Source organism: Dromaius novaehollandiae, chromosome 1, assembly GCF_036370855.1.
Source record: "Dromaius novaehollandiae isolate bDroNov1 chromosome 1, bDroNov1.hap1, whole genome shotgun sequence".
Taxonomy (NCBI): domain Eukaryota; kingdom Metazoa; phylum Chordata; class Aves; order Casuariiformes; family Dromaiidae; genus Dromaius; species Dromaius novaehollandiae.
Window position 1 is genome coordinate 126,532,124 of NC_088098.1, and position 22,462 is coordinate 126,554,585.

The window sequence follows — 22,462 nt, forward strand, 5'->3', positions numbered from 1 at the left end:
TATCACTGTTCACAGATGGGGAGTGCGACCAGGCATAGGCCCGGTAGTCTCTCCCTGCCTGTGGACACATGCCCCAGCTTGTGCAGGATATGATAACAATGCCTTTGTTACCACCTCCGCTATTGTCTGCTACCAACCACTTGCGGCCTAAACTAATGTCAAGAGCCTGACCCACACCAAAGCTGCCTCATAAATCAAGTGAAAAGGGGAATTAATATCTACAACTACATGCTGATCAGGCATGAGAACCCATGATGGGAGGCCTCCACTATTTAGTTCTCTAAATCTGAAGGGTGGAGACCTTTGTCACAAGTTTTCATTAATTTCTTTTCCCTTCCCTTTTGGAAACCCAGTCAGCGGGTTGAGCCCAGAGGAGTGTGTCAGAGTGACACAGGTTCTGGCTACTGATAAGGACATCAAGAAACCTAATCACAATAGACATGCTCCTTAGAAACATATAAAATGTGACAATAACAACAGCTCTTTGGAGCTCCCTCTCAGCTGGTCTGGGACCCCCCTTATTGTGTCCTGCACACTTGAGACCCTCGCCCGACGTGGAACAGGTCGTATTATCCCTGCTTGCTCTGTATGTAGTGTAGTGTGTTATTTTTACCCTGTTAAATACGGAACTTGCTATATTGTTTAAACTCTCTTGCTTAAGGATAGTGGTGTACTTAATAAATATCTGAAACCTGATAACCACCTGCCTGTTTGGTCAGTGAAGTGTTAAAAGAAAAATACAAGTCACCCCGCTGACCACGAGCGGTGTTTGTGACACCCTTCACCAGCAGGACACAGGAGACCACCCCATGCCCTTCATCCTCACCACCAGAGCTCTGTGTTTGTTCTGGATGTGCTCAAGGTCACCCTGACAGTATTGCTGATGCCCACTTGGATGACCAGTGAAGGATTCACTGCCAAGGGCCAGACGAACCTTGGCAGTCTCTCCACAACCCACAACATCCTGAATCTGAGCGCCTGGCAAGAAACAAAGCTGACACATCAAATCAGGTTGGCAGATGGTGCCTCCATCCTGCACAGGGAGATCTCCAATCCCTGTCACGCCTCTCTCTCTCTTGCTGCAGATACTCGGTTCATGCTCAGCTGGCTCTCATGCCTTCCCTGGTAGAGTTTGTTTGTCCTTGCCTGTTCCCAGGTAATTGCAGATCTACATGTGGAGATTAGCTAGAGACCTGAGACCTAACAGGAATATAACAGGAAGAACAAGATATGAGATATGAAATGCTATTGGCCTATTAATGAAATAACATTAATATCTATTTCTGCTTATCAGCTACTATTCTTTAATGAAACTTTGGCAAATCTGGAGTCCCATCACTTGCCTCTGGTTGAGCTCAGCTGGTAATGGCAAAGATGGGAGCCCTGCTAAGGAAGGGCTCAGGTGAATTTACCATCTAATGCTCTTCACTGGGAATGGAAGGTTCTTTCTGGAGAAGGAAGAGGCTGCATGTAGTGGGAATTTAGGTAGACTGAAAATAAATGCCTAAGTGGGAAACAAACCCACAGGCCAAAAGCTTCTCTTTTCTCTCTTATCCCCTGGAAAACTACCACAGGATAGTTTTACCTAATTACTGCATGCAGTCTGGATGTTTTATTTAATTCTCATATGAACAGTTTTACCTTTGATAACACTACCACTGAAGAGCTTTTAGGGCACTGAGTCATTACTGCTCCAGAAAGAAAAGTTGCTGGCGCTATAAAAGATAAGTAAGGAATTAACCAATCCAATGCAAAATTGTAATATTTGTTGGGTTTTTATTTAAGGCAAAAGATAATCACAGCTTTTATATTAATAATATGGGTATACACAGAGTTTGTTCTGTCACTATGAAGCCTAATATTAACACTGCTTTTAAAAAGCTATAAAATCCAGTTTCTATCATAATCTACAATACAAAACTAGTACAATAAACACATTCTGAGAGATCACAGTGTTTAAAACATTAGAACAGCAGGAGTCCTGCTTTTAAACAATAAGGTGCATTTCTAAAGAATCAAATCAATCTTGATTCTAAAGGGACTATAGCATACGTTACTATGGCTGTGAATCGCTATTACACTGAGAAATGAATCTAGGATGCAGCATGTACTCAAGAAATGGACATCATATGCTAGAATATATTGAATAATCAAGTGTCACCAACACAAACTAGATATTAAATAATACCCTTTGTTAGTAATGCCATTAAGTTCCCTGTACTTTTTATTGGTATTCAGGTATAAAACTGCTATCAGATAGGGCCCTGTACATGCAAACGCCTGTGCTTTCCTGTTACTATATGAACAAGTCTTACTAATCCCATGGGCCTCAGGAGCAACATGCATCTCATGTGAGTTTAGGGAAGCACATGTGCACAAATGTTTGCACGTTTGGGGCTCAGAATGATGCAGTTTTGCCCCTATTTCAAACAGGTGGAAGGGACTGACCTTGCACCCCTGAAGTCTAATGGAGATTCACCATTTTCTGTGGGTGGCGGATCAGGCCCTTAAAATGAGTGCTCAAGACCAAATCAGTGGCAAAAACAGACCATTGTTAGAGGAAATCTTTTCTTCTCTCATTTGTGTTCCTGGTAGTGAAGACAGAAATTGAGTTCAATTGCAGGTTAGATAGTATTACTCTTCTGTATGAAGTGGAAATAAATGCTTTAATAGGATTCACTTTACACTCAGTACAGGATGTAATTGACTTCAGGACTTCTATATGAAATTTTTGGGAGGGATACAGTCATGCAGTGCTGTTGATGAGTATCGCTGCATTATACGACATATTTTATTCAAATATCATTATACCACTATGCAAAATAAGTTTTTAATTATTTTTCTGCCATTTTAGTTGATATTGCTGTATTGACCTAACTGCCTCCACCTTCCCTTTGAGTCATGGCATGAACAAAGTCAAGGGACTCCCTTGTATATATTAAAGATAAATACAGCTTTACATATTTTAAAGCAGTTTGCTGTTTATGGATTGACTTTTTTCAGAGCATGATGTGAAATTTTAAATACACAGTGTACAGGACCAGCAGTGACATCAGTGACAGTACAGATTAGTCAGGAATTTTAATAGATCAAAGTAAGGTCAAAAAGTTTGTGCATGTTGGCTTTTTGGATTTTTTTTTTCAAACTGTCTAAGCATTCATAGTTTATATCACTTTTATTCCATTAAAGATTGGAAAGGCAATAGGTTCAATCACAGGCAATTCTCCCATAGGCAGAATTTTTTCAGCAGGTGTGTTTATAGTGACTTCACTATAATGGCAATGAAATGTCCAAGGCAGCTAGAACCTGTTAAGTACAGCACATACTGTACCAATATCTGTGCAATGAAGCAAACTCTGTGTTGTTTTCTTGGAAAATGCCTATTCACATCTCTAAATTGTTGTATTGTCTTGTGGGCCCTGAGCATTTCTGGCTTATGGCTTTGCAGTATGTTCTTCCCTAAATAAGGTGATTTTTGGTCATTTTCTTATAACTTTTCAATTTAATGTTAATGCTGCTTACTACTTAATCCAGCACATTTAAGTATAAATACAAATGTCTTCTCAGAAAAATCTGAACAGCGCTATTAGCCAACAATTGCTCAACTGTATAGTTCTTTCTTTACAGGAAGTTTACTCTTTCAAATCTGCAGAGCAATTCTTAGTCCAGATATGCTACTCTTCCTACTGATTAGAAAATGTATACATGCCAGCGGATGTTCAAGGTACATAGAAAAAGATTACCAGACTTGCGATTATATGGCAGACCTCAGAAATACATTCTGTCCATGGATATTATAGGTCAAATTTTCAAAACAAGTAACAAGGATATTTTCTCAAAATGCCTGCATATGCTAAAATAGGGCATTGTTTACAGAAAACATGCAATGTGTTGGTAGATGCTATAACTATATATGCAAATAATGATTTACATACAAAGATCTGATTGCTTATGAAAGTTTCCATTTGTACACATTTCACCTGTATGTTTCTGAACACATCAGTTACCCACATTTAGTTTTTCTACAGGATTTTAAAAACTAATCTATATTCTTATTATATTCTCTGCATGTGCCTATAATGAGTATTAGAACACCAAAGTGGCATTAATTACACAGAGTAGTGAAAAGCATGATCACTTTACTTGCATTCATTTGTGCATATTTTGCACAACTATTTAAATGTATACTTTGGGATGTTTAGCGATTTTACTGAATTACTTTTGATTGTCATAATAGAATTGAGATACTAGAGAAGTGAACATAGTCCCTAGAAAGTCACTCTAGTGTTTCATCCAAGGATGCAAAACATCAGTGACAGTTCTTACACTGTATAACGATTTTTACTTAGCAGGTGGGAAATGGCGTTATCAGAGAAAAGAGACTAGCTGGGAGTGTAAAAATAATGTCATCTAAATAAGTAGACAACCCCTCTTAAATGAAATTGATCCATCTTATTGTCAATAGCAGAAGACCTGGGCTACCTCTTCAGCTTTCTGAAGTAATTCATAGATTGGGAAGGAAACTGAAGGAAACATAATGCAAACAAAGCAGTTATTTAAACCAGTGGCACAGAACAAATATATTCTGATCCTAAGAAATTGTGAGTGGTAGGAAAAAATTAAGGTATTTGTTAGAACTATACTTTGCTGAAACACGTATTGCATCTGGCGCTATGAATCCTGAAATCATTAGATCTTGACATTACAGATCTAATTTTCCTCAAAAGTGTTCCATGACAGTAATCTGTGGATAACTTACCAACAGTCATGCATAGTATATAGCTCCTTAAACTGATTTGTAAATCTACAGCTTTACTCACAAAGAGCATCACACGAACACAAGTACATCACAAAAAAGCACCAATACCCACACAATGCATCCTCTTTGCTTTAAAAGCATAATCACTATTATATCACCTAAATTCCTATTGCCTACACTTTAGAAACCAAACACAGTAAAGAGGTTAATGTGCAAACAAGATTCAGTAACTTATGTTTTACACTTTGAAAGAGGCTTCTCAAGGTTCTGGTAACACAGTCTTTTGTCACAGCACCGTGGCAGAATCTGTTCGGGCATACAGTTTTTCAGTCTATTAGGGCTTGATTCTGGAGCAGGAGGAAATAACATCCAGCTGAGGATGTCTAGCAAAGGTTGCATAAGCAACTTCTTGGAGCAGTAAGGAGGGAACATAAAGGACCTTATTTTTTTTATCACACTGAAAAGTGCCATTGGCTCTACTCAGGTTGCTTTCCTGATTGTCTTAAAAGCAACACATAAAGGTTGCCACAGCATATGTTTAAAATAGTACAAATGGGAAAAAAAAGCAGATAGAAGAGGAGGAAAAAGATAAAAAAAAGACACGTTCATGTAATGGTTAGCATTTTCAGATGAGCCCAAGGGTATATTTTCACTGTGTTCAGAAGCTCTAACTACAGTACACCTAGACATAACCACCTTAATCCAGCTAGGTCAGGTAAGAAAAGCAGTGCAGCAGTAAGAATGAGCTCAAAGTGCCAAAGGTACTGTCTGATGAAATTGATGAATAATTACACTCCAAGATTTTATGAAATGTAGTCCAAGAGACTGTATTTTTATGTTAGTTATTTGTATTTTAAGTGTCAGTAAACAAAGTTGGCATGCTGCTCTTGCTGAAGTCAGTGCCAAACTTGCATAGACTTGCAGAGCGATGTTTGGGACCTGGTTTTTGATAACCAGGGAGTTGCATCACTTTTCTCATTGTAAAATGAGTAAGAATACACTAACTCTTACTCACATTAAGTGTTTTCTTTCTCACAGGATTCCTATCAAATGAAGCCAAACACAAAACTAAGCATTACGTACATGAAGGAGAGATGCAAAGACAGAAGATTGTTTTGCTGGTACTTTACAGTACAACACACAGCAAATCAGAATCTTCTCTGAATAGAAATTGGAAGGGATTCATTCAACAGAGAGACAGCATGAAAACCACCAGAAGACTGATGCTGAATTCTTAACACATTTCCTGCCATTTATGAAGAATTACATTAAAAGGTAAATACAAACATGACTGTTAGAAGTTATGCATAATAAAGCAGAGTGATCTTATCAACAACTATTATGGTACAATTTAACATATAGGTGGTTTGTATGTTACAATATCAGCACTCATGATTTGGTCAGGATCTAAATTACTGTATTTATTTATTGTGCTCTAGATTTACTGAAGTTTTGGCAAAGATCCTCTTCAAGCATCTCCTGAGAAATAACTAACTGGATACAATTAAATGTTGTGGCCCAGAGAAAATTAAAGAGTATGCACTGGAGACAAAATCAAAAGGTGATGATTACTGTGCTGATATGCAGAGATTCTTTTAAGGCTTAAGTTTGGGAGTTTTTATGACTGTTTAGTTATCAAAACGCTAGGCTTTCTTTTTTTAAGTATGCATCTGTAGATTAAATGATTTATAATATGTATAGGATTATAACAGCCTTGAGTCCAGATCATAGCAGAATTCATTTCTCTGTCTTAAAATAAAATACAATTAGAATAGCTACCTAAATGCTGTGGCTCAAATATAGTTACTTGTACATTTTAGCTGAATAATGTTACCCTTCAGTTTAGATTGAAAAACTATTGACCACAGAGACAAAGTGGATAGGCCAAAAGTTTTGCCTTCCTTAGCCATCTGTTTAAAAAGATTCCAGTTATGAACTATATTAGCCATCCAAATTACAGCAAGTAACTAGATAAGAACCCAAATGGACTTAGAATCTGCACTACTGAAAATGGATTTTGCTGTGATCTAACAGGAGCCTTAAAACATGGCCGTGCAAAGCATATGAGCATTCCCATTGACTTTTGATTTAGCCTCATATGTTTAGCTCCCTATGAAATATGTACTCCTATGTGTTCACATCTCCCTGCTCACCATAATGAAGTAAGTGAAATTAATGGCTTTCTTAAAAGATCTTTTATCCCACAGAATAAACAACATGTAACAACTGTATATTGAATTTTAACATTTTTTTCATCAAAAGATTCCTAAGTATTTGACAAGCTGATACAGAACAGTGCTGCTTTATTCACCAGGGAAAAGTTGTTACTCCTGGGCTGAAGTAACTAATTAGAGCTGCAGAGTGCAAGACTAAATAGCAGAAATCTTAATCTGTAGCTCATAATAAGGCAAGTCATCCCATTAAAATAACAGTGACACAGGTAGGAATGGGATTAGTATATTAAAATGTAGAAGGATTGCAAGACCTGACTCCATTCTGCAGTCTGATCAAAGCCCACTGAAAGCAAGTGGGATCTATAATGGATTAGGCATTAAAAATAAAGCAAACTAGAATCGCTTCCAGCTGAGGATTTAGGGAGAGACTGCAATGCTTGGCAGTGCATGTATGTCAGTTTTTTTCACTCTAATTGTGATTTTTGACCTACCATTCTTCCCAATATGTCTTCAAAGGTAATTGTATTCCAGTATAAATAAAAATAAATAAATAGTCAAATATATTTTAAATACAGATATTTGCTTTTATAGCTTTCTGAGTACAGATCTATGTTAGCATGTTTTTTAGCTTTCAATTATCATATCGTATATATATAATGTATACAAAAATAGGATATAATTGCAACCTTAAGTGCTAGTGCAACTAGTGTTGAGCAAACCATGTATTTCTACAGCTATAAATCATTTGGGCATATACATTATTTTGTTAACGAGGAAAAGAAGCAATTTTGAGTTTTATCAGGATTTTCTTAAGCTCTGTATGCCATCAAAAGTTTGCATTCAATTTGTAGGGTTTGTAGTGAGCAATTCATCAGGAAGATATTTTTTCCATTCTCTGAAATCTGTATATTATTGTTCAGTAATCTTGCTATAGGAAATTAATATTTAAAGGAAGTTTTTGTATTGCTGAACAATATTTATCTAGCAATGCTGTACTGGGATGAAAGCATCTGCCTGCTGTATCTTTGCTACAAAACTTTCCGATCTAAGTCTTCTACATGGCTGTATTCATCTTCCCTCTGAGAGGGAAGGTATTGGTAAGAAGTGAGACTTCTACAGTAAGTCGATAAGGAGACCAGCTCCTCACCACAGACTGAGCTCTGAGAGAAAAGGTCAAATTCAGTTCTCATTTACACCCATGAAACCCCACTAGCTGAAATGAACCTGTGAAACTGCAGACTGAACATACAGCTATACAACTACCATTATATGCATATGAAGATGAAAGAGCTCCAAGATACAGGTATTTTTAATACGTTTCTAGTACTAGTAAATGTAGTTTACGTAAAAATTCCCAGGTTTTGCCTTTGTGCAGTGTAGTGACATATCTAGGCCACACTCCTTTATAAGTGCATTGCTGCGTAAAGACTTGTTTCTTCAGGTCTCTTTTTAAAGACTATTGGATATATCGCTTTGTTTTTTCTTTGCATGTCCCTGTAATTCTAGCTTGCCTTTTTTTTTCCTGTGTAATCACCACATTAACAGTTTGATAATGCCTCTTTCTCTCTCACTTGAATAATTAGAAGATTTTGCTTCTTATTACAGCTAAATATCTACCCCCATCAGATTCAGTCATTCCCCCCCTTTTTTTTCACTGAACCATTTTTTTACCCCCAATCACACACTTCCCTCCCAAAGCCCCAGTGTATTTACTTTTTCACCTGTCTCCCAGCTACATTAAGGCTAGCATTAGTGGTACCACTGGCTTGTTTTGTAAAGAACCTCTCCTGACAGATAAGTGAAACTGCAGGTGCCCTCTCCGATAGCCATGAGGCTGTGGCCTTGGAGCATGTTATTTGCTAGACAAAGACACTGAAGAGAGGGAACTCAGCTTGGTTGGGTTGCAGCAAATCAGTCAGGAAACACACAGTCCCCGAGAAGCCTTCATACAGACTATATACACTTTCTAATGCCCGGGAACCAGCCTTAAATTCTTCTGTAAATAAGAACTCTGCAAACCTAAGAAACAGAAAAACAAAGAAAGCTTTTTATTACTTGGTGTCTCTGTGTATCTGCTTACTTGTTTGAAAGCATCATTTTAATACTATTCAACAATTTTTAAAAATAGGATTTGTTATTTAACCTTATCTGCAAATTTTACGCTGTTTTCCCCACTAAACTGACATCCATTAGATCAAGAAGAGCAGAACCTTTGCAGTCTGTACATATATTGTGCTTCTTTAAGAGCTATAAACTTTTTCTGTTTCTCTATAATACATCTCATTAAACAAATACTTTTTAATAACTTTTAGATTGGTTTTTATTTTAGTGGTATTCAGGCAATGCTTCGTATTGATACAACAAATTCTGTAATGCTGAAATAACTATACAAATGAAATGTTCTTACTGCAAAACAATTGGCTGAAAGTCAGTCTCCCTAATTACCATACCATTTCCCCTCCTTATTCTATGCTGTAAGGAAAACAGTTATAAACATTGAATATCATCATTTTGAACATGCAAAGTAAATCACAGAAATATAAATTAAAGATAGCTGCTGCAATGTGACATAATTATCAGTGGGCCGTACTTGCTTGCATCAGGACAAAATGGAATTAACTCCACTAAAGTAAGCTGAGTAGCACAATGTCAATCTGGTTAAAGCTGGGAGTGAGACCTGTGTTTGTAAAATACACAGCAAAGCAGGTCCTAAACTTATTTTCCACTTTTAGTAGGGATACTGTCAAATGCTCTAAAAATCAGAACAAATCAATATAAAAAACAATATCTCATTTTGTCCTGCTCTTGGACTTGGGTATGTAACTTGGTTGTTTTTTGACCTCACGTCATGATGAGACCTGGAGGTGCAACACTCCTTCCCACCTATGCAGATTTCCTTTAGAAAGGATCCCAGGCTTGTGGGCAAGAAGGGAGCCAAGGTAAACTCAAATAAAACTTTGGGCAACCTCAAACCAGAACTTCAGGGCTCTCTGCAAGGTGCATTTGCCCCACGACTCAGACACAACCTCTGAGGAACAGAATTGTATTGGAGGTTTAAATACGTAAGTTACATCAGAGGGTTGTCATCACAGACTCTGAGCAGCCTCCCAAATGTTCTTGAAACTTCATACTACTGCCCTACATCCAGAAGGGTAGGAATGCTAACCTTTGTGCCCTGTATATGTATTTGGAGTTCCCAGTGAGCCTGTATAGGAGCAGGAACACATAGGCACTACCAGCCACCCCATGGCAGATTCCTGGTCCCTTCTTCAACAGGCCTTTCTGCCAAGTTAGCTCTCCACAGCGGATGCAAGTGTCCAGATATTGAGGCTTCTTGGAAACCAGGTAAGCTTTGGCAAACAGATATGCAATGCCTAGAAAATAGCAGAAAATTTGTCTTTTATAATAAGTACAGCCAAGGGCTTGGAAGAATGAATAAGAAAATGCAAGATTAATACATTTAAAAAAATGCAGTCTCATACTCTATACACACTATATTACATGTTCATATGCTAGATATGGGGGGATGCGATCTGGTACACTAAAAAGCATACAGTAAGATATACTTAGCCACTGTCTTTGACAACACCACTTTCAATCTTCTCAATGCATTACTTAATTTCAGGGTTTACTGTAACGTTCCCAGTCCTTCCACAATTTAAAACATCAGTCACATTTTTGCCTTTAAAACAGTAAGCTCTTAACACTGTCTTCTTCTGTCCGCTCTCACTGTGGTACTGTTCCCTCACTTATTTACACTGACAGTACCACAAGGATGGGCAATGTAATTTCTCACATTGGCAACAGATGCAATTTCTTATGCAGTGAAAAAAAGAAATTTGTCCTCTTTTCAGCGGGGCAAATGACCCTTTATTCTAGTTATGAACAGTTATGAATACTAACTTCTGTATGAAAACTTCTTATTTTTAGAAAGTATTCAGATATATTAATCATAATGTTCAAAACAAAATTGCACAGCTGTGTTCATGGTAACATTAAAAGAACGCATACAACCAAATCAAGACCCTTAAGAAATGTTCAGAATAGCTCACTTGTGGTCTGAACGTACACTGGAGTAGCTGAAAAATGTTCTACTAAACTACATGAGTTTTATTACCCATGAACAGTCGTGGGATAGAGTAAATTTTCTGGGAGAGAACAATAACAATTAATGAATTTAGATGCCTCTAAAATGTCTCTTCTGTAATAGCTTCTTTATGGCCTTTGGGATTTTGTCACCTTGATTCAGTCTCATTGCTTATGTCTCCAATAATACTTAAATCCAAGTCAAAGGCCGCTCTCAAGATACTAGGACAAGGAGGGCATCCTCCCCACAGATTTCATCAGTAGGTCAGCCCTCCCACAGAAGTCAAGTTTCCTCCTCTTAAAAATAAAAAAAGGTTGGTAAACAAAAGCTCTTTTCAATTCACTTTGTCAGAGTGTAACAGCAAGAAGCTTGTTCCTTAATCGTACCAACAAAAAGATAGAGCATCAGCAGAATGCACAATTAAAGGATGTTAATTATGGTGTACTTTTCATAATTTAAATAGAACATCTTTAAAAGTAATGCATCAACACTCATGAGCATTCTTTAGTAGAAGTCAGCTTTCCTGTAACCTGTTAGGTTCATGTTACAGAATCAATGACTTGTTAGCTACAAAATTCTGCCCAGTGGCAAAACAGCGATTTCAATATACAGCACTACTTGCCAAAATCACTAGGCTATAGGATTAGATTTTGAACTGACAGACATCATCCTTGGTTCATGAACCCAAACTAAGAATTCTCCTTCTGTCTTAAAAGCAGTTGTATATGTGTGAGTTCCAGAAAAAAGGCTTATGCTAGTACGAACTCTTCTTCAGAGTTTGATTTTTACATTATCTATGTAATAACTGCAAGCTTAAACTTGGATTTTAGTAAGGGGGGGGGATAACTCTTCTGAAGGCCGTCTCGAAACTCACAGGTGTATCTGCATCTGTGTTGTTTTGCACACAATTTCTCCATCCAGCTATATGCTATCTTTCAACTCATCTGTACCATTCTTCGAAAGCTTGTCACTCAAGGGAGCAAGAGTGTAGAACATATGGATCACGCCTTTTCTTGTACGGCAGTGCTGAGCATTACAACCAGATCACCAGACAGAATTTTTTCAGCTATGATCACATATGCTTTTAAAGTAAAAGATGTGTCTACCCTTCCAGCTGCTTCAGCCATAAATAAATCATTTTTAACTGCAAGAAAAAAATTATTTGCCTGCTCCCCATAAAATGTCAAAATCAGTCAAATTTAACCTGACATATCTTCTACATGGAATCACCTAATGCAGAAAAACATTTGTGATGTGATTTGTGATGTGATCAGCATCTGCCTATTTCATAGCATCAGTTTGAAAAGAACCTGGAGCTCCATGACACCAGTGAACAAGCTCATTCTCCCGCTCAATTGTCTCTCCCAGCTCAGGAGGCCAGTTGCTGTTCTGTTCTTGGTCCATAAGAAAGTCAACGCTCTGCCACACAAGCTCCTGATCTGCTGGCTGGAGGTACTCATAATAGGAGAGTAACATCTGAAGGATTGATGATAGCCCATGTGCTGCACCTGTGAAGAAGAGCAACAGTCAGAAGGAGAGGGTAGGATTAGGTCCTACGTACATCTCATCGTATCTTGCTCTTGGGAATGATTTCCTTGTCAGTGCACGGCTCTTTTGTCTTTTTTAGGCAAATTACAATGGTGCTTGGAATAGAAGTATTTTTAGGTGCATGCCACTATGATTTGTTACCACTTCTGCCTTTTCCACTCCCCAACATAAACAGAAACTCATATGAATTTTGTCTGCTCTCACTATGGTATGACTGAAACTTGATGCGTGAATTTGAACTGAATCTAAACTGAAAGATGTTTCAAGATGTCATTTTCTAGGCACAGAATTGAAACCGAACCATTATTCTGAGGTCTTTGTTGAGGCTAAACTGAAACTGGACCATAAAAGATATTTCCAGTTACTGGTTCAGTGCAAGAAGTTCTGTGCAAGAATTGTCTGCACCTGCCAGTGTCTGTGCAGCAGTATCACGCTGTGACTTCTCTGTCTGCCCCCCTGCTGAAGACCTCACTAGCGTCTGCAAACCCATCTCACTCCTCCTGTGCTGTGATACTGTGCCTTGAGGATCCCACTAGGGACCTGCGCAATGACTTGTCACCACTGCCTCAGATGAGCTCCAACTAAGCTGCTCCTGGAGGGTGGGGGCTGACCAGTTTGAGCCCTGTTCTCCCCTGGGGAAAAAAAAAATAAAGAAAGATGCATTGCTACTGCCAGAAATACTCAGCAAGTTCCAGCTTGGCAACATCAGCTTACAAAGTACCTTCCCTGACAAATTTCTCTGGTGACCTTCTCTGGAAAGGCACGGGCACCAGCACCTCTCACTGCCTCCACCTGGCAAGGGCAAATTTACCAGGACAGAATGAAGAAGAGGGACTGAAGCTGGCCCCGACCCCCTGCTCTGCCAGTGCAGCACTGGCACCTCTTGCCTTTCCCAGGGCTTGTCAGAGCCACCCCTTCCCCCCGGCTCCTCAGCCCCCTTGCCAGATTCAGGTAGGTTTGAGACAAGCTGTGATACCAGGCTGAAGCTGCAATTGCTGCTGGGGTACTAGGAGGGTTTAGTGGAGGATGAAGGATGTTAAAGCCTTTCCCTAGCTTGAAGAATGCTGCAGGATCATTCTTACTATGTTACTCTTTCAAATATTTGCTGCTAGATTTTTTTCAGCTGGAGCTGATTGAATCCTATTAAACCAGTTGACATAACTGCAGAGAAATAATGTCAGTCACAGCTAGACCCAAACTGGAAACTGACTGAAAAGTTTAAAGGTTCAATTATCTTATTTTAGAATAATGAAATAAAGAATAAGGAGTTCATAGGCTCAGAAATAAGCAGTTCATAGCTAGAAACACTACTCTGAGGAAAGGAAAAGGTCCGAACTCAATGGGAGGAAATCCTGCACAGCACGTTTTATATACTTTATCTCTGAAGTGTTCACCGCCTCAGCATCTGAGCACTGCATAACTTACACAGCAGTCGGTGTTTTCTACTCACCCAGATACTCCGTTCCATAGTAGGAGTACATAAGCGGGAATGGTTTCCTCTTCTTCACTGCATATTGCTTTCCTGATTCTAATATGGCCAGGCAAATGGACTTTATTTGTGCCGGAGTCAACACCTAAACAGAAACATCAAAACAAACACTATGTCTATTATAATAATTTTCTTTTTTAGACATTTCTCAGACCCTTTTATTCTCCTGGTACACAAGACAAAGTACTGCCTTTAACATTAGGAGTGTGCTGTAATGTACATCATTATTAAAATTCCCTTACATAACACAGTAAATTTACGTAATGTTTCTCAAAAACAGAGTTTCATCCCATCTCAAGAAAGCCAATGTCAAATATTGAGCTGCACAGATGAAGTGAAAAGAGGCCCACTAAGAGCTACCGCCTCTCTTTCCCAGGGATATTTCAGCCTGATGGAAGCTGACAACAAGCACCAGACGAGTTGCACAACAACAGCCTTGAGACTGGAGGGAGAAAGATTATGAAAAGACAAAGGAGACAGACCTAGAAAAAAAGTAAATGTTACAGGCTTTATCAGGACATACCGAACAACACAGATTTTTTTCCAAACAAGAAAAAAAGATAGGTATAGAGTTTTATTCTAAATAATTACTACATATTTGGGTTCAGAAACATCTTACTATAAAAAATCAGGCATTCTTACTTTGAGAAAATGCTAACAAAAATGAAGCAGAAGACAGACTTGTACAAATAGAGGCTAGCTACATTTGCTGAACTTCATCATGAAAAGGTCAACTGCCTTTGTTTTAATGCAGTCCTAAATAAGACATCTAATAGCTCTCTTTCAGAGGTGTCAAAAGGTAAATAGGATTGACAAATGATGTATTTCACCAGATATGAACTCTTTCAAGTCACTGACTTAAAGCGTTCAATGTGGAATCTGTTTTGCAGATTTTAACTACAACCATAACGATACACACTGCATTGCAGTCATCAGCAATTTCCCCTGTGTCAGCCACATCTGTATGTCGCCCACCAATACCCAGGTCATTAAAATCAGTCAGCTGTAGTAGCTTTTTTGGCTTCAGGGGAAAGCCAGTATGACAGCAGTATTTTGAAAAAAAAAAATTATTTCAGAGTATGTAAAGAAAACTGAGTAAGGAAAAAGGCAAAATAAGGCAGAAAAAAGAAAAAGGCTGAATAAATAGCCTTGATAAGATAAATATTTGTCCTAAAACTAACCGGAACATCAAGAGCACGTCTTTAAAACATTTCTGAACACACTTACTTTTGCTGTAACTTATATTTTCAGAGGACTTTCAATTACTTCTTCATGATTAAAAAATACCTTTAGCATTAAATATGGAGGGAGTGTTTATTATAAGCTATATACTCTTATGTGGCAAATAAAAGATGCTATGAATAATTAATATCGCTTAGAACTTGACCAAGAAATAATGAATGAAAAATCTTCTTTGCCTATCTTATCTTGCTCCCTGACAACAACGCATTTCATTACAGCTGCTCCAAATGACTATGATACTTGTTCAACTTGGACAACAACCTAGTTCTGATCTTGATTAATGTTCTGTATTTCCTGAAATAGAAGTAAGTAAGTTGTTAAGATCTGCAGACTTCACTCATTTTCCAGCAATTTTAAATGAATTGTTTTAGCTTCACTGAATTTACGAAATTAGTTTAATTCCTAAGCAAATGAGCAGATCACAGACATAGTAGGAGATACTGCATATTCTTTAGAGTTCTGATTTTACAGTCTTGCAGTTTTGGATCTAACCCTCCAAATCGTATACTCTGTGAAAGGATTAGTAAGGTAACCCTTTAAAAATAAATGCAAAGGGTAAGATCTCCTTGGTGAAATTCTGAAAAGCAAAGGCATGCTGATTAGAAAAAATTTTATCAGTTCATTTTCTGAATGTTATGGTTCCTCTATTTTATAAATCAACTAGCTTTCAATAAACTTATTCTTATGTTCAGCACCTTTCATTTTTTAATTGAATTCATGACCGCTTTAAAATGCTGATTTGTGTATTTTAAATGGATTCCAATTTCTACCAAAATCCACCCTTGCACACTGCTGTGTAAAGAAGTGTCACCTAGAAAGAAATGCATCATTCACCATTTTTTAATATAAATGTAGAAAGTAGAACACTTAAGCTCTGTGATTACTTAAGTGTATATATAGTGTATCCTTTCAGTTGGCAAAAAGAAATTATGTCAGCTAACAAATATCACCTCTTTCCTAAAATGCAAAAAAGCCTACATGCAAAGCTAACTGAAAACTGATTACTTAAATCAACGTTTTTAGCTTGATAATTTAAATCACAGTTAAAATATATGGCTAAAATCAAACCATCTTGAGGCATTTCCAGATTAGTAAAGAGAAAATGGAAATGAAAATTACCTGTATCTCTTAAAACAACCTTCTCTCTGTGGCCGCTGAGACCGTGCTCTGACTCTAAACATCTGCACTTACTCCAAACATTTCTTACCAAGTGCCTCACTCCACAGACAGCGTAGGGCTGCTGCCTCTGTTTTCCTAAATGCTTAAATATGAAAGATTTGTGTGTGCTCCTTATTCTAGGAATTGGTTCACTGAGAATAGAGACTCTCACTTACCATGCTTATTAGTGGCCTTCCAAAGGTTTAATGATTAGATATCACATTTCGGATCCCCATTGGCTGGCTACATTTCATTTCAACAAAATCTCTGTTAAAACTTCCTAAGATTTCTTTCATTTTGCCAAGAAATATGAACTATGGGTAGTCTCTGTATGCTCCATCATAGTATCTTTAAAAATAGCTAAAAACATAGAATACGTTAATTATAACCACAGGACGGTTTTGCTGTGGTAGTACAAAGTAGACCTAGGGTTGCTTGAGCACCTAATGCTCATTTTCCCTTCATTGTAGTCACAATTCCTCCTTGCTTCTGGGAATTACTGAAGCAGTATGTTTAATTAGGGACAGCAAAGAAAGAGGCTGATCAACCCAAAGGCTTTTAAAGGATAAATTGCATATTGATACGGCATCCTCTGGTGAAACCTGTGACATGCTCTGATGAAGAATAAAGCCAATAATAAAACATGTTAGTCAGAAAAAAATTTCATGCTTGAGATATCTGTATATCTGAGAAACTTGTTTAATATTATTTGAGTTGGCTAAATAGTAGGTAAAATTATTCTTTATTACATCAATACTAATCTAAAAGACTACTGACATCAAGAGATCTCATATTGCTGGTGGTTTTATCTTTCAGCTAACTCTTTTTGCACCACAGCCTATCATATGGTAATTGAAGTGTTCATTTTAGCGTCCTCGCTAAATCCCAGTTCAGGAGACATTTATTTTATATTTCCCCTGCAATTTCCATTTCAATAGGTTGGTGGAGTTATTTCCTGTTTTAAATCACTGTCTAGTGATGTTGTGTGCTGTGAAAAAGCTGTTCCATCCACACTGGTGACAGCCGCATTCCCATGTATCTTCTACTTTAAGTATAACACTTAAGGAGTACTGCGATACTTGTTATTTGTGTTATGTCGATGCCTAGGAGCCCTACTTACCGTCAAGAATGCCACTATGATGGTTTCCACAGTCTCTCCATTTTTCTCTTGTGTCACTCCAGACTATGTGCCTTCTTCCATTAAGGCATTCCACATATTTGTGAATTATGTAAGCCAGGTACCTTAGTCAGTAAATCCCTGTTAAAAATCAGCTAGGAAGTGCTATGTCTATAATAATCATAGAACACTGTGCTTTGTTGTTAGACAGCAGTCTTTTGCAGCCTGAGACTGTTTAGCTGGAAGTAAGTAATTTCACAGCTCCTTTCCATCTGCCAAGAGAGAGTTCATAATATATCAACTATAACAATGTTAAGCCATGTATATGTTTCAAAAATTGCAGGCAGCTAGCTTGACCTTGAGGATTAGGCAGAAGGAAGCAGAAGAACTCACTCTTCTTTGCTTCTTATTACAGTAAAATTTTCAGTACTTATCATTCCTCTGAATGCTTGGTACTAATCCCTTGGGCCATGATTTACCTTTTGAAAAACATGGCTACATAAAGCTGCGTATTATATTGGTTGGATTCGTAGATTGTAAACTTTTAGTTCAGGGATTTGGATTTGTTTCTAACAAATCTTTCCTTTACATATGTAATAGAAGGCATTACAGAGTGCCAAGTATCTGCTTATAGCTGCATATTATATATATTTTCTGCATATAGATGCATCAGTAGTTTTAGGAGGCAAAATGTACACTTACATTATTACGGAGAAAGCCTTCTCTGCACATAAAATCTTTCGAATGCACATTTAACACAACAGACCTCTCGCTGACATACTTCTAAAAAGTCATTTACATAAATCTGATCATAGACTTTTTGCAGTGCTGCATAAAGTGTCAAAAATAAGCTGAAAAAATTGGGTCAGCCTAGAAGAACCTAAGGGAAGCTGTGTCACTAGTCTCATATTCTGAAAGCCCAGCAGAGGGAGCTTGTGAATTAGACATAATATTCAAAAACACTGTAAAAGACATCTTTGTATTCAGCAGGACAGCAGACTTGAGCAGAAAGATGCTGGAGCGAGCCTGGTAGTTTAATGATAGCCTACTGCACTGCATGATATTTAAGTTCATTTCTCAAGCTTGATCCTTTTCTCCAAAAAACAAGGGTTGGGATTATTCAGACACCCTTCTATGCAATGTCATGGCCATTTTTTTCTTTCAGGGGATCTTAAAACCTGAAACCACAGAAGACCAGCAGGTACAAAGACGCGAGGACCTGCTTCTCCGTAGTATTACTCCAGTTTGATTAATGTAATGCTGCTGCAGCTCAGTGGGAAACCCAGCTCCAACTGTACAGCTGGCTGCATTCCTTACAGGCAGGGTCAAGTCCACCCTGAAAAGAATTTTTTTAACTCTCCTGAAAACTTTGTTCAAGGAATAAAGTAAGTCCTTGAACTAGTGATGATACCATTTCTAATACAATATGCTTCATGCTGTAACATCACCATGAAAAGTACTTTCTAGAGAGCATACTTTCTCAAATTATATGTTAACACAACTACATGAGTGTGCAGACACAGCACAACTACAAATGTAATTATGTCAGTTCACTCTCAGTGCTGCTTAACTGCAATCTTATTACGAGTAAAAGAGACTTCACGATAGAGCTCATTGGTACTGCTTATTTTTAAACTGTAAATTTCCATTTCTTTAAGTCTAGCTTTTTGTCTCGGCAACATGAAAACACAATGTCATTCCTATCCTGTTTCAGCGGTCATGATTCCTGCTGGAAACCAAAGGCTGCATTTATTGCTGATGAACCAGATTATTGGTAAAGAAGACAATACAGCACTCTCATCATTGCTAACACCGTTCAAAATTTCCACAGGTCTCACTTGCCAGGACTGTATAGCACTAAAACTATCAAATTCTGCTATTAAAATTGTCCTTTACAAGCTGAAAATTTCTGACACAGCTTCAAATGAAGTCTTGGAAAAACAGATGCAGCACAACTGTTATTGTGGCTTTCTGAGAGCAGCTGGTGCTTTTACAGAGTTGGTCAAATTGGATGAGCATCTTTATTCACCGTGTCTCAAGTTAAATATTGGAGTGATTCAAGGAAAAACAGTAAGCAGCCTCTCTCCAAGCTCCCCCTGTTTTGGATCAATGGAGAGACAGGGAAAACATCAGCCTCTCTGGCTATGCTCTGTTCCTCTTTCCTAGCTCTCCCCTGCCAATTAATGACAGACCCCAGCACCTCATTCAGCTGTGCCAGTGGCTTGCTGGATACAGCTAGCTAGGTCTAGTACCATGGCTCTCCTAGATCTTGGGAAGGAAACAGAAGGTCCCCATCTCATCACTACTTCCCTCTTCGCTTGAAGGGAGTGGGAAAGCACAAGCCCCAGTTCTCCGTCGCTGGAGGAGCAAAGCAGGAAGCATGTCAAAAAACATATTTAAGACTGGAGCACCTCAGACAACTGACACCGTTGAGCAGGTATCGATCTGTCTGTTGAGCGCTTCGGTACCATTCGACTGGACAGGCTGGTCAACAGCAAAGGCAACGTGGAATAGGTCAGATGCACAAATCCCAGCATGGCAGAAGTGAGCTACCTCTGGGGTGCATTGCTATGCTGTGGCTTTCAAATGACAGCTCTTTCATATTCTCCGATCCGCTGCCTGCCTCCCAGCTGCATGTCCTGTCCTACCTAGTAGAGGGTTAAAGTTACCATACACCAGAGAGCCAAGAACTTAATTTTAGCAGACAAATGCAGTTACCGAAGATGAATTAATTAGCGTATTTAAAAATGGTACAAATAAAAGATTTACAGTTAACTAAGATACAAACCTAGCCTTGCTTTGGGAGGACTAATTCTACCTTATAGAACTCTACCCAAACTTTTTTCAAAAGACAAGTAAAATTGTTTTCCTTCTTTATTATTACTGGCCATTGTCATAAAGCATGGCTGAGCGATTTCTGGGGAACAGACCCTGGGATCTGGCCAAAATGGATTTATCAGTGGTCACCTGTCTGCTATCCAGACCCTTCGTTGGAGCTGCTGTGTGTCAAGTAGGCCTCCTCCAGACATCGCTGCAGTTTATGACAGCTACAAATGAGCAGAGATTGGTGCTGCATAGAAACTGCTTTCCTTCTGTCTATGCTCCCTGCACAGACAGGAGGAAGATTATTCATGTAAAAGCTTCTTCATCAGTGAGAAATCCTTTGACTGAGTTTAGCCTCAGTCAGAAAGTGTATCAGTACACAAGCCCTGTAGTGAACTTATGCCAAAACCACAGCCACAGAGCAGTCATATCCTGATGGGAGATCTATCCTTCTGCATTCTGGAAGTGTTCTTGACAATTTTTCATTATGAGTCTATACATCTTCCAGGCTGGGCATGATGCACTCTGCTTTAGGTAACTGGCAACCCAGTGTGTTGTAGTTGTGCTGCCCCAGGATCCATCCCATCTCTTACACTGGCAAGCAGGCAACATATGCTCTACCCATGTATTTTGGATCAGCTTACTTCCCCTTAACAGCAGGTCTGCTGGCTCATTTGAAGTGAATCCATGCCTTCATCTGCTCCACAGACATTTCTTGTTGTAGCAGAGCTGCCCCGGTGTGTGGAGTGGTTGTAACATATGCATAAGCACCATTACCCCTTCTTCCAGCTCCACTGCAGCAGGAGAGAGGATTCATGAGACATGATCATCACTGCAAAAGATTAAAATTTTGTAATATGGATGGCAGAGCATTCCCAAGCATTGCAGGAGCCATGGTAGTGCCCTTAGTCTCAACTCAAAAATGATTCAAGTCCAAATTAATTGGGCACTGTCATTGCTATGGCAACTTAGGCCTCTCCTTGGAAAAGATTAATTTGTTAGTGTTTGGTCAAGAAGGACAAGGGACAACAATATAGTGCATCATTTCTGACATCCAACTTTACAAAACTTCACTATTGCAGTGATCTCTCAGAGGCTCTGTGCTCTGTGGTTAGCTAGTTCTAGTATTTCTTGCCTTGGCTGGGAAGGGCCAGCTGGATGCTCATTTGAAAGACAGCAATGAAACACTGGAAAAGGTGCCATGAAACACAGACTGGCTGGTATAACTGGTCCTAGGAGAGAGGAAAAGGAGGGAAAGAGAGAGGGGGAGAGAGATGAAGAGTAAAAGAGCTCTTGGTCCCCATGGTCTATGTTAATTAGCTGTGACTGAGAAGAATTAGTCTACATACAAACTCAGTCTGGTACTGGCCTGGAGAAAACAGTAAGCAGCTTACACATAGCATATTTGTACGGTTACACAACTTTCTACTGCACCCTTCATAGTAGTATCTCTGTGACTGAATTACTGCATGAAGCTTGCATGGTCACTCAACCTCCTGTACCTATTTCCAGGTTGTCATACACACCATTTTCATGAAGCAATTGGATATGTCATTAAAGCTTCACTTGTTTCAACAACAGTAATTAAGTTGCTCAAGTGAGATCAAGGAAAAGGAGAATTAAAGCAAAAGATTACAATGAAAGAAACTATGTGATACAATAAATAAAAAGTACAGGATGGGGACTGAGAAAGATTGATTGCTAGTTCTTTGACAGTATCTTTAAATACATTCATAGTCCAACTCATCGTAAGTAATTCTGTCATCTTAATCACTCGGAGTGATGGAAAAGAGCCATACAGTCCCTTCCAGCATTTATTTTTTTCATTTTGTCAAAGTCAATTCACTTGTTAAATCATTCATAATGCTTTTAATATCAAAGTCCTCATTGACCTAAATGGGTCTTGACTTGTGGAGTGTTATTCCTGGCAAGCATTATAGAAGTGCTGGAAGTTTTACTCGTTCACCTGATATCAGTTCTAACACAGATATAAAAATGGAGCAATTTCATGACCCCCAGGAATGGACTTCAATAATTCACTTAGTAATTAGGTCAATAAACTAGG

The 22,462-nt window shown here is 38.5% G+C and overlaps 1 protein-coding gene across 1 annotated transcript in view; it reads right to left on the minus strand.

Annotated features, from left to right (window-relative positions):
* Positions 1 to 1,756: 1,756 nt before the first annotated feature.
* The window catches only part of LANCL3 (LanC like family member 3), a 39,939-nt gene continuing 19,233 nt past the window's right edge, over positions 1,757 to 22,462 (minus strand). Inside the window, exons 2-5 of the mRNA XM_026104109.2 lie at positions 14,019 to 14,142; positions 12,331 to 12,528; positions 10,100 to 10,307; positions 1,757 to 8,952 (exon numbers count right to left, since the gene is read on the minus strand). Of these exons, the coding sequence (XP_025959894.1) occupies positions 8,793 to 8,952; positions 10,100 to 10,307; positions 12,331 to 12,528; positions 14,019 to 14,142 (690 nt within the window). The 3' untranslated portion in view covers positions 1,757 to 8,792. The remainder of the gene's footprint in view (positions 8,953 to 10,099; positions 10,308 to 12,330; positions 12,529 to 14,018; positions 14,143 to 22,462) is intronic.